The sequence below is a fragment of the Embiotoca jacksoni genome, unplaced genomic scaffold, assembly GCF_022577435.1.
Source record: "Embiotoca jacksoni isolate LCO1_2020_lvr unplaced genomic scaffold, fEmbJac1.0.p SCAF_24, whole genome shotgun sequence".
Lineage (NCBI taxonomy): Eukaryota > Metazoa > Chordata > Actinopteri > Embiotocidae > Embiotoca > Embiotoca jacksoni.
This window is the reverse complement of record NW_027185375.1, coordinates 5227162-5242008: the sequence shown is the minus strand read 5'-3', so window position 1 is coordinate 5242008 and position 14847 is coordinate 5227162. Positions and strand designations below refer to the sequence as shown.

Sequence of the window (14847 nt, the reverse complement as noted above, 5' to 3'; positions counted from 1 at the left end):
CTAAAGCGTGATGGTAAATTCAGACGGTAAAAATACGCACGGCTATTTTTAGAACAGATCATACATTTTTTTATTTTTTTATGTAAATGTATAATGTAAAAGTAAAAGGCACTATCAAATCGATATTGCAAGAAAACAGGGAAAATTCGATACGTTAAAGTGACCGTATAGTATAAATTCCGAAACAAATAAACGCACAATCATGCTTTACTTTAATTGCTGTGCTCTCTGTGCGTCTGCAGTATACGAGGGAGACGGACCAGCTCAATAGGATCAACAGGAATGAAGGCAGACAAAAGCTTTTCTCTCTGGATCCTGAAACACAGGTAACATTTGGTTTTCTTATAATTTATTTATTTCATTATTGATTCAGACTATTTGATCTCCCTCCCTGAAACACCGTTTCCTTCTCCCTCATCTGTCTTCTGCGCACATCTCTTTGCTCATCCCGGATCAATCCTTCCTCGTCTCCTCCTCTCTCCTGTCTGATATCCAGAGGCTGGACTTCTCGGGCATCGAGCCAGACGTGAAGCCGTTTGAGGAGCGTTTTGGCCGGCGGATCATGGTCAGCTGCCATGACCTTGCATTCAGTCTGCAGGGCTGCGTTACTGAGAAGGGCGATGGTGTTCTCACCAATGTAGGTCATTTACTGAAATTCCACAGCGGTATTATTTTATTTCCAGCACGTTGAACTACTTCCACTGATTTCTGCGCTTCAGCTTGGACTACTAGTAAAAATTTAAACAAAAAGTTAAACAAGTGCAAAAATAAATCCGCACCACAGGATAGAACTTAAGAATACTAAGTTAGAATAAACCTATCCTTTAGTCATTATTAAATGTATTTAATTCCATGTGAGTCATCCCAAACTTTAAGCCTAATGACCTTTATTTACCTGACTGGCACTTCCTGCCTGAACATATGAGAGGGCACGCTGACTCAGTGTAAGTTAAAAGTCTGTATCTAACATAGTATATCTCTCATAATTTGCAATTATGTATATATTTAGGTTGAGGCCACACCTAAAAGGCTAACTGAATATTGATATCAATTGTATATTGACCCAATAGGACGACACTCTCCTTGCGATGTTGTGATTTGTTTAAGTATATTCAACCACAACACAGGTTTGCTTTTCACGCCACAGATCTTCCTTCTGTCTTCACCCTCTGCAGTGCTGCCCCAGATAATACACCTTCATAATTCATGTTGTCCTGGCTGGAAGCAATGGAAGTAACCAGGCCGAGAGAGGATAACACAAGTTGATCTGGATGTAATACCATCTCATCATGTTTATGATAAACCTTGAAAACAAAAATGGAAACAAAATCACAGTGATGTCGTGTAATTGTCTTTTTTTTTTTATTTTTTTAAAGCTAGAAGCTCCTCAGCTTTAACTGTCTTTGCTCTAAATAAACAAGAGACTTCAGGTTATGCAAAAAGACCATCTAATGTATGATGACCAAGAAGCTCCTGGTAGCATGAGCGAGCAGTTTTAAGCATACGAGAGCTTACTTTGTCGGAGTGGATTGCTGTAGTCATAAAACATTGAGTTAGACCTCCTCCTACATTAGACCGGCTGGGAGGAGGAATCAACTGAATTATATTTGTGGTTTGGAGGCAGCACGCACTCTCTTTGCCTTCTCCTCTTCCTCCCTTTCTTTCCTTCCACAGTCTCAGAAAGGTTTCATGTTTATTGGGTGGAAGGAGTTTGTCCATCATACATTAACCGTCCGCCCTGGCATTAAGGAGCAGTCCGTCAGAAATGTGTGGGCGGCACCGATGTGGAGGAAACCTTTGCTTCCAAGCTGGGCATCGACCATTTATTGTTTTTGAGGCTGCAGATAGATGCAGATTAAACAGATTAAACCTCTTAGTTTAAATCCATTATAATGATAATGTTTTAGGGAGATTAGCAGCACATTGCAGGATAAGTCAGGTTTTATATAATATTATCCGCCACACATTTACACATATTTATATATAGTAAACCCCATACTAATGCAGTGGAACACGTGACTATTGGTGCTTTTAAAAGCTACGTCTGGTCTCCAGTTCAACCTGTTTCTTAACCATGCAAAACACATATTTTCATTATCAATCAATCTCAAAATCTTTTGGTTTATAAAATGTCTGAAAATGTTAAAAAAATACCCATCACAAATGAACAATTGATTTTGCTGAGCCAACAGTCCAAAACTCACAGATGCTCCATCCATTATCCGGAGGCTTTGACTTTGGGGGCGAAGGCAGGGTACAACCTGGAAAGGTCGCAAGTTCATCACACAGAAAGACACACAACCATTTAAACTCGCATTCACACCTCCATACAATTTCGAATCACCGGTTCACCTAGCATGAATGTCTGGCTGTGAAAGGATCTGGAAAAAATAAATAAAACACACACAGGCACAAAGAGAACATGCAGAAAGGTTGCAGACTGAAAGGCCCAGCTGACAGCAGCTGAACCTCCAGAACCTTCATGCCGGGAGGCGACACTGCTAACTGCTAACCACTGCACCGCCGATACTCGTACTCATGCTGTATTTGTGAAGCTCATCATTAAATATTTGGTATTTTGCTTGAAAAGATTTACTCAAATATTATGGCTTGAGAATGAAGCAGTCATTTTTGGTAACACAAGCTCCGAAACTCAGTCATCCAGTATATTGTGTGCATTCCTATAAATTGAGTATCTGAGGTTAAGTCTTAACCCAGTGATTAAACAAAAGTGGAATGAAATGTGATCGGAGGTAAATCCAGGGAGATCATGAACTGAAGCCATTCACCATCTCACCAACTCTCTGCTGCCTCCCAGGTGGAACCGTTCTTCATCAGCCTTGCTCTCTTCGATGTCTCCAAGAGCTGCAAAATCTCGGCCGACTTCCATGTTGACCTCAACCCGACGTGCGTCAGGGAGATGCTGACCGACATCTCTGCCCAACTCTCTCCTTCATCTGACTCTGATGGAGGAGGAGGAGGAAGAGGAGAAGGAGGAGGAGGGGTGATGGTGAACGGAGACTCGGGGAAGGGCAATGTCCTGCCTGCTCTTCAGAGGGTGTCGGAGGCTCTGCTGCGATTCCCCACACAGGTAGAAAACTTGATTGTACCGAGACGCGTGTCTGATTGAGGAAATGAGTCAGAAAAAGGTGTTACACCGGAATAATTGTTCATTCAAATCCAGGTGTGAAAAAAAACCCCGCAACGATTCTCCTAATTAAAACGGATAACTGTTTTTAAATTCAAGACTGCAGAAACTGCAAATAATAAATCTGATGTGATGCAGGCAGATTTGATAAAAAACAAGATCATAAAAATAATGTAAAACACGATCGCATTTTTTACTAAAAGGAACTTTATGGGCAAGTTGTTTTAAATAATGCTGGAGAATTTTGTTGTGTTGCATTTCAGAGATTTGTGTGTTAAACTGATGCCAGTGGGCTTATTAGAGAGAGAGAGATTTGTCGCCCTGTAGGGTTTGAGGTTTAGAAGATGTGGAACTGATTCCAACCCTGGTTCTTGATTTTAGTGTTCAGTTTGTTTTAGTTTCAGTTTTAGTGAGATTGTTCTCAGATGTCACAAACTTTGTCTTTATTTCTATTAATTTTGTGTTGCTTAGGATCGTTTCTAGTCATTGGTTTTGAGACTCCGTTCCGACGTACGAGAGTTAAACCTGACCCGAACACTGAGGAGAGTTTAAGCTACTTGATAATAAGTGAACAGGTATAACACAGTTCTCTGTGACATTTTGAAACACAGGAAATAACCTGTTTGTGGTTGAGATGGAGGGGACACCTCGGTGTGATGTGTCCTCAGAAGACCTTTCACTCTCTCTCACTCTTCTGAAACGGAGCGAGCTGAAGCATGAAAACAAAGAGTGATGCAAACATGACGCCAGTGAATGTAGGTTATTGATAGCTACAATTTAGAAGAAAACTCCACTTAGAAGATTTAAAATGACGTCATTAGCATCGCCAGTGATACGCTGTTTATATTTCCCTCCAGTTTTGAGGCCTCGTCAGCTTGTGGCTTTCAGCCAACCACAGTCCAGCGGAATGGTCATTAATTTGCTGCTCCTGTTACCTCAGACTCTGCTGACACTGTGATCACTGACTGATGGAGCTCTTTAGTTAAACAATAATAAAGGTTTTTCATTGATTTCTCCTTTCCAGCCAAAGTCCTGTGCTTTCCATTTTCATGCCTTTTTGTAGTGTTTCCAGATGATGAGCGTACGCTCCAAAAGGATCCACACGAGTGCTCCGTTTAGCTCACTCAGCTCACATTTGCAAGTGATTTCCGAGCTGCTTTGGTTTGCCAGTGTTTCTGATGTGAGCTCAGCACTTGGTGACGTAACCGGCATGTCCAGTCACTTCTTTTTGCAGTGTTTTTATGCCGAGAGTTTATTTCAGGAGGAACAATGCCCGTGTGCGAGTGTTACTTTCGGCTCAGGCCGTGTGCAAACTCCTGCAGGTGATCATCACACACACGGTCCGCCCCTCACCTCTGGCCCCTCGGCCCGTTAATGGGATTGAGTCGCCCAGCAACACTGGTGTCTGGTGTAAATTAGCGCCACTTAGGCTATAAAGACACTCAAGATACTTTCTGTTTTCATAACAAGAGGCGAGGCTTGGATGATCATGGCAACAGACTGAAAACAAGGGAGAGTCAGAGTCACAAGCCCTCAGAGCATGAACAAGAATTCTCACAGAGGATGTAGCAGCTGGTATCGGGTCACATAAGAACGTTGGAAAAGAGTCCGAAAAGCTGCAGACATAAAACAAGGGAAGCGTTTCCAACTTCCATGTGCTTAATTTATGAGCTGAATGTTACGCTCTGCCAGCCAACATCTGTGAAAGTTCCGCAGCAGCAGAACACGCGTGTACACACACACGCACACACACACACACGCACATACAAACATGCAAACATAGCAGCTTCTACCTCTGTGATTAGTGTGCTGTTATAGCTCAGCAGACCACAGTTTAATTTAGGTGCACTGGGTGTGGTCCAAGGACGCAGCCTCCACCTCTTCTATCTCTCCACTGCAACAGCAGCAGATCTCCGGAGGCCAGTTCATTACATAATTCACAGATCTGATGCATCTGACTGAGCGCGAGTACGAAGCAGCTTTTAGTGTAGTATGATGGTTTATGTTCGCAAAAATGGGTTGTGACCCCCATTTACGAAACCGTTTGCCAAAACGTTGCATTTGCAAGCTTTTTAAACCACACGGTAGATAATATATGTTGATGAGTCGTCAGCAACAAATCACAGTGTCAAAGACTTAAAACCAGAAGCAGCTGTGTGTGGTTGTGTTAACGATGTGAGTATCAGTAGAGGAGGGCAGAGTTACGGCCTGGTGTCTGTCTCTTCTAACATGCAGTTTGTGATGTCTGCATTATATGTCGATTGAAGTGTGCATTAGCTGCTGAGATGGTGCAACTGGGCCCTCAGTCGTGTCACTGAGTTTTATCCCTTAGGCGGAAGTCATTTCCAAAATGACTTCCGGCTGCTTCTGTTTTAAGTTTTGTCTTTTTTTTTACCAGAAACCTCTGTGCAGGGTTTTATTGTGCACATCAATGCGAAGCAGCACGGCCTTGTGTGAATGTCATTTTTGTCCCCTTGAGATTGTTAGTTTGAACAGACACTTGAGGCTGAACGACGGCCCCGTCTCACCGGGGCAAAAATAGACGTGAGCCCCATGTGGTTTTCCTGCCCAGCTTCAGTGAGCATCAGCCACATCCCACTGCACTTGTTTCATAGAGAAGCAGAAGATGAATCTAAGAGTGAAAAGACATTTCAAGTTTGAATTGCTGCTGATTTCTTATTTATCTAAATGCCAAGTAGTTTGGATGAAGTGGTTTCTCTTTGGATCTGTGCGTCCGTCAAGTCGGCATCTCTCCTCTTCATGTTCCCACTGGGGAAAAAAGTCTAGAAGGAGGGTTTTAATGAGCGACACTTAGTTTCCAGATCACACTACATCTGCAGTTTCTCCCTCTCCCCTGCAGGGCATCTTTTCAGTGACCAACCCCCACGCAGACATCTTCCTGGTGGCCCGTGTGGAAAAGGTGTTACAGAACGGCATCACCCACTGTGCTGAGCCGTACATCAAGACCTCTGACATCAACAAGGTCCACTGCCTTGGATATTTAACCTCAGTTAAACACACGCGCACACGATGAAGCCATCAGTTAGCTGCTCTGGTTTGGATTTTGTGTTGACTGTGTGTCTTCTCCCATGTCTCCCCAGACGGCTCAGAAGGTGCTCAAAGCTGCCAAACAGACATGCCAACGCCTGGGCCAGTACAGGATGCCGTTTGCGTGGGCTGCCAAGTAAGACAGGAATAATTCATGAGTCAAAATATTACCCTGTAATGAATCTGTTTGGATTCATCTTTGGAATGATCTCATGCAAATATATCAACACAACAAGAGCATGCACAGGATTTTAAAACCTAAAAATCGATCCGTTTTTTAATATATAAATGTAAACGTTCACACAGCCTCTACAAGCTTCAACAGGGGTAGAAGATGAGGTTCAGCTGATATGTTTTCGCATCATTTTCACATCAAGATATCCCAAATATTGAATTTAACAAAATAGAAAAGTCTCTGGAACAGATTTTGTTGCGAGAAATGATCTTCCTTTAAACCCGGCATGTGTTACGATCAACCTAGTGGCCTGATGAAAACTCTGAACTGCCATCTGGTTTGGTTTCTCCTCGCTGTTTTAATGAATTGTTCGGAAGATCTGAGACGTGGGCCGTTCGGGGCTTCCCAGCGACTATCAGTGTAATACTACCGTACAACATATTACAGTAAACACACACTGGATATTTAAGCATCCTAATTGCCTCAAAACATTGCCTACATTACATTTTTTTTAAATACTGCCCTAAAGAATGAAATACTGAATATTTGTCAGTGTGTGTGTGTGAGACGACCCTGTGGCTGTGTGTGATGTGTTTTCAGGCAGGTGTTCAAAGACGCTCAGGGCAGCCTGGACATGGATGGGAAGTTCTCTCCTCTCTATCGCCTGGACAGCAGCAAAATCTCCACTGATGACATCATCAAGCTGCTTTCCGACATCAGGAAGTGAGTCAACAACCACTTCTCTGCTATTTAAGCCCGTGCTTAGTTACTGTTGCACAAAACAGTCGTGTGGAAGCACATTCATGCTTTTTTAAGTCTACGTTTCACATGGTGTGGCCAAGGAGGCAGTGAATCGCCTCGCTGCTTTTGTACTAAGTCAGGATTTGCCTCATGGAGCTCATCATATAAATTCAAGTTTAACGATTGCCCCTTCTTATTTTAAATCTATTTCTCGTGTCAGACCTGAGAAGAGCAAACTTCAAACCATCCCTGGACAGCTGAACGTCACCATTGAGTGTGTCCCGCCTGACTTCTCAAGTATGTTCTGGTTTCTATGCGCTCTCCATCTGCTATTTTGTCTTGAAGTCAAGCGCTGACTTTGAAAACACACCAAGCACTGTCCATTTGAGATGTAGCGCAGCTCTCGTGTGTTTTTACTTTTCATTGCAAATAGAATTCAATAACCAAATTAAATGACTTCTAAAACTCGAAGTAAATGGCTTTCTTTGGCCTTTTTATAGTTAAATCTAAAATCCTCATCTATAGATTTTGGTCTAAATTCATTCATTATTAAATGTAGCACTGACTTATGAAGCCTAATATTATATAACAAAGTGCTGTGCTTTCCTGTGATCTCTTGCACGTCAACAGTTTTACCATTTTCATATTTAGCTGCTGCTGATTTTATCTTGAGAGCAGTACGTAAAAAGCGCAACGAAGAACAAGAAGCCCGGATTTCTTGGAAGATTACGATCAAACAATAGTGTCAAGCGTGAAGACCGACCTGTGGTTAGCTCACAAAACATGTAACCGAGTATCTCAGTCCGTTTCTGGGGTCATAACAGACAAGGGGTCAGAGGTGAAGAAGGTTAGGAAGCCTTTTTGGTGACAGCGTTTACCCAACAGCATCCTGCATCAATTGTGAAGTGTGTACATTTGAAGCCTTGCCAGGAAGTAGTTAAGATAATCATTAAAAAGATGTGTGCAGCCTGAAGCCGCTCAGCTGTGTCTCTAATCAATATCGTTGAAATGTTTGTTTCCTGAACTCCGAGGGAAACTGATCGACCCCAGCCGAGATCCTGGTCCTCTAACGCAAGCGTGTGCTCTGTGCCTCAGATACGGTGACGTCCTCTTACATTCCCGTCAAGCCCTTCGAGGACGGCTGCGAGCGGGTGTCAGTGGAGATCGAGGAGTTCCTCCCCGCGGAAGCCAAGTATAACTACCCCTTCACCTCCTACAAGAACCAACTCTACATCTACCCGCTGCAGCTCAAATACGACAACCAGAAGACCTTCACCAAGGTGTGTGAATGTAGCTGGATGAAAAGATCCGATTGGTCAGAGTGGCAGTAAATAGTACAAATCTTTCGTCAGGGATTGGTGACTGTTGCCTCTGTGATTGTTTTTGCTTGGCTGTGTGCGTTGTCTGATGGAACGTTTCTTCCATATCAGGCCAGAAACATCGCAGTCTGCATCCAGTTCAGAGATTCAGATGAAGAAGGTGCAACTCCTCTAAAGGTGAGTCGGACCTACTGTTTATAATGTAATATTTAAGCTGCTGTGTTTGGCTGAGAGACGGGAACAGCAACAACAGAAGAAAGAGGCATAAAGTTCAAAACCCTGAAGTTATTGGTTTTACCAATAAGGAAGACGTTTAACTAATTGTAAAAGATTTGAGGTTGTTGAAATGGAAATGTGATCATTTACATCATGTAGGAATCAGTAACTGGATGTGGCTGGAGTTCAGCGGGAGTGTTTTGCAATCAAAAATACTACCTGTAATTTTACATATATATCCAACATCATGAATGTTTTCCAACAGATTTTAGAGGTTTTTTTTTATCTGGAAATATTCCAATTTATGTTTTTATTCTTAAATTCTTCTCTGGGCGTTAACACTATCAAACGCCAGAAAAACTAAAACAAAGTTTATCAGATAATTTTTTTCTCGCGCAAAGATGCAAAGCAGCAGGAACAAGCGTCATCCAGAGAGTGTGTCATACTGTACATGCGTGTACATTTATAATATTTTTGTCAAAAAGCAGGACAGGACAACATACAAGCACTAATACCAGTGTTTTTGGTGCACTCAGCAAGAAAGTGCTCTGGTTTTCTCTTTCCTGTGTTTCTGATGCAGGTTGGGTTAGTTGGTGATGAGAAATTGCCTGTAGTCATAGCTAGTACATGGATGGAAGTAGCAGAACACACAGGCAGATAATATAATAAATATAAAAGGTAGAAGAAAAATTAAAAAGAGGATGGATGGTTTGGGGTGATGCACCAAACACGCCATTTAACCAAGAGGTGCAAATGTCTCAAAAACAACAATACTGCAGTCAAAGCTTATGAAATGCCCTTCGAGAGATTTGATCGACATCAGTGGCCTCACGCGTGATAAACCTTTCTTTTTATTGCTTTTCACTACGTGTAAGTCAGAATGCAGCCGAGGGGCCACAGAAGGAGAAAGGAAAAGCTTGCAGAAGCTGGTTATTATAGCTGGCAGCAGAAGATAATGAATGGTCACTCTTCTCCTCCCCTCTCTTCCTCTACTTTTCTCTTGCCACACATGTCAAATATTTGTGGTTGGAAATAGTCACCAAAGCGCCAGGGATTGTTTTTCTTTTCACTTTTCCAGAGGGAGGATGCAAAACGGCAATTATTTTAACTTGACCTGCCAAACTATTTACCGAATACTTGATGATCTTGATTAAGAAAGCCCGGAGGCAGACGGATCAGCACGCAGTCATGCGTGTCATATCTCAGCTTGAGAGCGCGCGCGCACACACACACACACACACACACACACACACACACACACACACACACACACACACACACACACACACACACAGATCAGACTCAGAAAAGATTAAAGTACAGTGAGGCATAAAGTTCTTGACAAACAGTGAGGGGGAGCCAGCAGCACACCTCTCGGCCTTCAGAAGATTTACTCACGGTTAGCGGAAGCTCAGGAAGGTTCTGTTTTTTACGTAAGACACAAGTCTAACCAAGAGGAAGTGCATTTGAAGCTTTGGCAAACAGGAATGTGAAAGTTAGAGAAGCCTCCGAAGTTGCTTGTTGATCAGTCAGAGCTCCATTCATGAGCTCAGGTCTGATTTATCGGTGAACGGCACCAGAGGACGAGGCTGGGCTTGTATTCCTGTGCGGTGCAGTACATACATGTGCTGGCAGGACAGCCTCACTGACAGATAAGATGCCAGGCAACTCTTCCAGTTACACATCGACCCTAATCCTGAGTCAGGAAATCAGGACTCCCATCAGCCTCCTTTGCTGTTTGCTGCCTGAATGGCTTGTTTTTCTGTAGTTGTACGCAAACTGTGCACCACCTGCAGTACTGCACTTTGTGATCCGCAGCCACAGATCTTTGCTGAAATCTGCGTGTTCTCCTTCCTCCCCCACCTGAGCTGGGAATTTAAATGCGGTCCTCTCTCCCGGAGTCTCTCCCATCCTCCCAGCTCATCTCGTCCTCCTGAACAGGCTCCAGATTATTTCCCACCCGCTATCCGTCTCATTTTCAATCAGTTGGCTCAGGGAGGTCTGTCCTTCCTCTGGCCAGCACTGCTCATTATTGTCCATTAGAGATGACTGCAATTGTTAGCATCCTAATTACAGTATCACGCCATCAGAACAGGTCTGCGCTTTCTTCTTCCTCTTCGTCGCCCCTCATTAGGAACATCCTGACCTGGCCCAGCTCGACCTTTCTGTGCAGGTTCATTTTTCCCACAGAACTTTTTCTCAAAGTGGCTGCAGCTCTGATACAAAAACAAGATCAGGGAGCAAAAGGTCCACGTGTGTTATGCAGTGTTTTCATAGAGTTTGAAGGGGAATTTATCAATAGATCTCACAACAAATGCTAATGTATGACTGATGTAAGTTGTTATTTGGAGCAAAACATTTCATATTTAAAAGTCAAAGTAAGATAAGAGATACGATTAAATAAGACTTTATTTATCCCACAGTACAGTATAAATGTGCAGAAAAAAGTATAGTATTGCTGTAAGTGCTCTGGTTTTCTGTCATCACCAATCCCGTTAGTTAAAATAAGTTAAACAATGCTGTTCAAGGTCTAAAATCTCATATGTTGTTATGACGAGGCATCCGTCCTGTCAGAATTCATGTTTTTTTTAGTGTTTTTTTTTTTATAATTTCAGGTCCTGCTCTGTAGTTTCTTCAGGCTCTCTTTAAATTGTTGCTGCTTCATATGATACATTCAGGCTGCAAACTCACCCGTGTCTTTTCTCCAAGTACCGTCAGCAACCAAATATTTCTGAGCACTCACCGCTGTGCCCTCCAAACATCAAACAGAATTTGATTAATGATATGCCTGCTCGCCTTTCAGTACATCTACGGCAAGCCGGGAGACTCACTCTTCACAAGCAGCACCTACGCAGCCGTCCTGCACCACAATCAGAGCCCCGAGTTCTATGATGAGGTGAGACTGCATCATCGTAACCTTTCATTTCATTCACCTACAGTATCATAACTCGGTACTCTCACCGACCGGCGGTTTTACAGGAGCGTGACCGGTTCCATGTTGTGAGTAAAACCTTCAACAGAAACAACATAAAGACATGAGTTGGGTATAAAGATAAAACTGAGTCGTTTTATTATTCTCGGACAACCCGGACCTTTTATTTTTTTATAGTGGCCGTCTTTGTGTCCTGCACTCGAATTCCTCAGCAGCACCGAGATAATCCAATAAATCTGTCTCGGTAAAAGTCTGTAATCTCGTACTCTGCTGGTCAAACAGTCACAGACTGAGCAGAGCAGAGGTCAGGATACTGTCGAGAGAGGTGGAGCAGAGGGGGTCCGTACGGCCCTGATATCAGACGGGTTAGGATCTTAAGTGCCCTCATATACGCCCCCCATGCACGCATGGACGCACAAAGGCGCGCTCACCGGGATTTACCCCCGCACGCTTGAACGCAGCCTCCATCTACACGAAGGAGAATTTCTGCTCAAACAGCACAACAATGATCTGACAGTGTCTTAGGAGGTTTCCTCTTTATTTATTTTTTTTGTATTCCTAAAGCATCTTAAAGTGCACTTAAAACCAAATAGAATACATGTATAATTATTGTTATTGTACCAAGAATTCGGACATTTCATAAAGTCTAAGGACACAGACTGGCTTGTTGGCCTGTCACAGTCTGGTGGATGTATTTTAAAACTTTGGTCTGACTTACCCGACAGAGAAACATTTATCATAGCAGCGGAATGATTCATACTTGTGTCATGAAATCATGATGTTCATGTACATTATGTGTCATTTCCTGTGAGAGAGTCAGCATATGTTAGGCCAGGGGGGAGGGGGAGGAGGGGGGGTACATTTGCTTGCTGCTGCTGCCCTCTGCTGCAGCAGCGCAATTCAACAGCATCACATGTGTCCTGCGGGTCGAACAGTTATACAAAGCAACAAGGGCTTTAGTTTCTTTTATAGTCAGCATTTTTTTTTTTTTTTTTCAATTATGGTCTAACCAGAATGGAATAATGGATAAAGCTGATAGGTGTCTCCACTTTTGCTTAATTTTATTTGTTTGCTTTTGAAAAAAAAAAAAAATCCTATGATGAAAATAATAATCTCTGAATAACCACTAAGGCCTCAAAAATCCTAATACTCTTGTGTTGAAAGTGCACAAAAGCACACGGATTCAACATTTTATTCATGACTGGTATGTCAAATGAAGCTCCTCTTAAACCGTTGTTTGTTCCACTGCGTGCAGGTGAAGATCGAGCTGCCGGTTCACATGCATGAGAAACACCACATCCTGTTCACCTTTTACCACATCAGCTGTGAGTCAAGTAGTAAGGCCAGCAGCAAGAAGAGAGACGGAGTGGAGTCGCTGGGTGAGTCTCTGACCGCCACTGTGTTTACACGTGTCAACAAAAAAACACTGCTGACTACAATTTTTTACATTGTAAGCTGTTTGTTTTTTTTGTTTGTTTTTTTTTGCTTGCAAAGCAGGTGTTTTTCTAATTATTCTTCTTTCATTGTTGTCAATATGAAGCTTTCGATGATTTATTGATCAAAGGTATTTGGCTCTTTAAGTCAGTCCGGTGCTTCCGACATGTGTTTCAGTGGGCTACTCCTGGATGCCTTTGTTAAAAGATGGACGGATGCAGTCGTCAGAGCTCCAGTTACCTGTAGCAGCCACCCTGCCTGCTGGATATCTTTGTCAGGACACCAGGAAGGTAAAACCATACTGTTTGCCCTCTTACCAGCTCACAAGCACCAATGTTACCCTGGAAACATGAGAGTTATTCCCAAAGTTAGTCCCAAAGAACCTTAACATCTCAGTTTTATATCAGTCTTTTAATGCTAAAGTAAATTGTTGGAGCTTTAATGAAAGTCAAAAACGCTGATGCAATCTTCGCCAGTTTTGTGTATTCAAAGTATTGGCGTGTGAGCAATGCTCATGTCTAAAACTGTGCTAATGCTGTACTCACTGTATTTTGTCTCTTCTGTCTTTGAACAGTCTCAACCAGACATCAAGTGGGTGGAAAACGCCAAGACACTGTTCAAAGTGAGGACCCACGTGGCATCAACGATATATGCTCAGGTAAGATGGGATTCTTCTGTTTTTTGTTTTTTTTACACACTTACACACAGTCAATTAAAGCATGCACGAAGGCAGCTGCTGTATCGCCGCATCGTGTGTCGATGATACTGATGTTCTGCTGGGTTTTTTTCTTTCTTCCACAGGACCTCCATCTACACAAATTCTTCCAGCACTGCCAGCTGATGAGGACGACATCAGAAGGCAACCAAGCAGAACTTATCAAATACCTGAAGGTATGATGCTGTGAGCCAGTGCGCAATGTCATTAGTGAGCAGTGATTGGTTTGCAGTTATTGATCTTATACAGACATTTAAGTCTTATTGCAAAAAGTCAGTGATTAAAATTAAATGATCAATCAGAAATATTTTAAGACAGCAATGAGGCAAATAGAAATACATTAAAAAATAATGCAAGTGTAAAATAAAATATCCAACCGTAACAAAAGATAAAAGTAATAAATAAGACAAATACAGTAAGACAGGCTGACAATAAAACTGCGGCAACATTAATTAAAAGAAAAACTTTTTATTTAAACTGACTGCAAAAGTCTGTTCTCCTTTTTGCTCAAGTTAGGACTGGGAACAGCCAGCAGAGCTCTCCCTGAGCATGTAAAGCTGCACTCCAGTTTATAGCAAAGCAGTAATTCAGCAGTATTGTTGCTGAGCTATCGTATATGTAGCGGTGCAAAAAATTACAATAAGGAAAGTCCCAACAATTCAGGGTGTTCCACACCCTTCTCCTGTGATTTCCCTTAAAGTTCAATCTCAGCACTCGTACTGTTTCTCTCTCATGCAGTATAGGTTTTCACTTAAAGATTTCCCAGCGAAATACAGTAAAAATAAAAACCAGGAGAACTTTCTTCTTCATTTGATAAACCGATAAAGAAAAGGGTGTAATATTTCCTTTGCCAGGTGAACTTTCATATAACAACTGGTATAAAAAGGTAAAATCGTAACCTTTTATTTGCTGAAATACAGTTGGAAAGCCTCAGCCAAGGTCTTTACTATTAAAGGTGAGCAGAGAACCCAAACAGGCAGATTCCGTTATCTTCTATCAGTGTTATGACATAGTTATTAAAGTCCAAGTCGAACCTCGCTGTATGATTGCCCTCTCGTCCTACTTCATCCGGTACTGCACCTTTTACCTCTGACTCCCATCTCTTGCTTCCTCTCCCAA

The 14847-nt window shown here is 42.4% G+C and overlaps 1 protein-coding gene across 4 annotated transcripts in view; it reads left to right on the top strand.

The window, feature by feature from the left end:
• Positions 1 to 14847, top strand: part of dock11 (dedicator of cytokinesis 11) — a 57891-nt gene that overhangs the window by 15457 nt on the left and 27587 nt on the right. For all 4 annotated transcript variants that reach the window (XR_011178757.1, XM_069159159.1, XM_069159158.1 and 1 more), the window contains exons 10-23: positions 243 to 326; positions 497 to 637; positions 2819 to 3091; positions 6009 to 6131; positions 6250 to 6332; positions 6972 to 7094; positions 7333 to 7409; positions 8208 to 8392; positions 8543 to 8608; positions 11451 to 11543; positions 12835 to 12958; positions 13191 to 13303; positions 13588 to 13671; positions 13815 to 13904. Coding sequence is in view for 3 of the 4 variants with exons in the window: in XM_069159159.1 (XP_069015260.1) it covers positions 243 to 326; positions 497 to 637; positions 2819 to 3091; positions 6009 to 6131; positions 6250 to 6332; positions 6972 to 7094; positions 7333 to 7409; positions 8208 to 8392; positions 8543 to 8608; positions 11451 to 11543; positions 12835 to 12958; positions 13191 to 13303; positions 13588 to 13671; positions 13815 to 13904 (1659 nt within the window). In the remaining variant the exon portion in view is untranslated. The remainder of the gene's footprint in view (positions 1 to 242; positions 327 to 496; positions 638 to 2818; positions 3092 to 6008; positions 6132 to 6249; positions 6333 to 6971; positions 7095 to 7332; positions 7410 to 8207; positions 8393 to 8542; positions 8609 to 11450; positions 11544 to 12834; positions 12959 to 13190; positions 13304 to 13587; positions 13672 to 13814; positions 13905 to 14847) is intronic.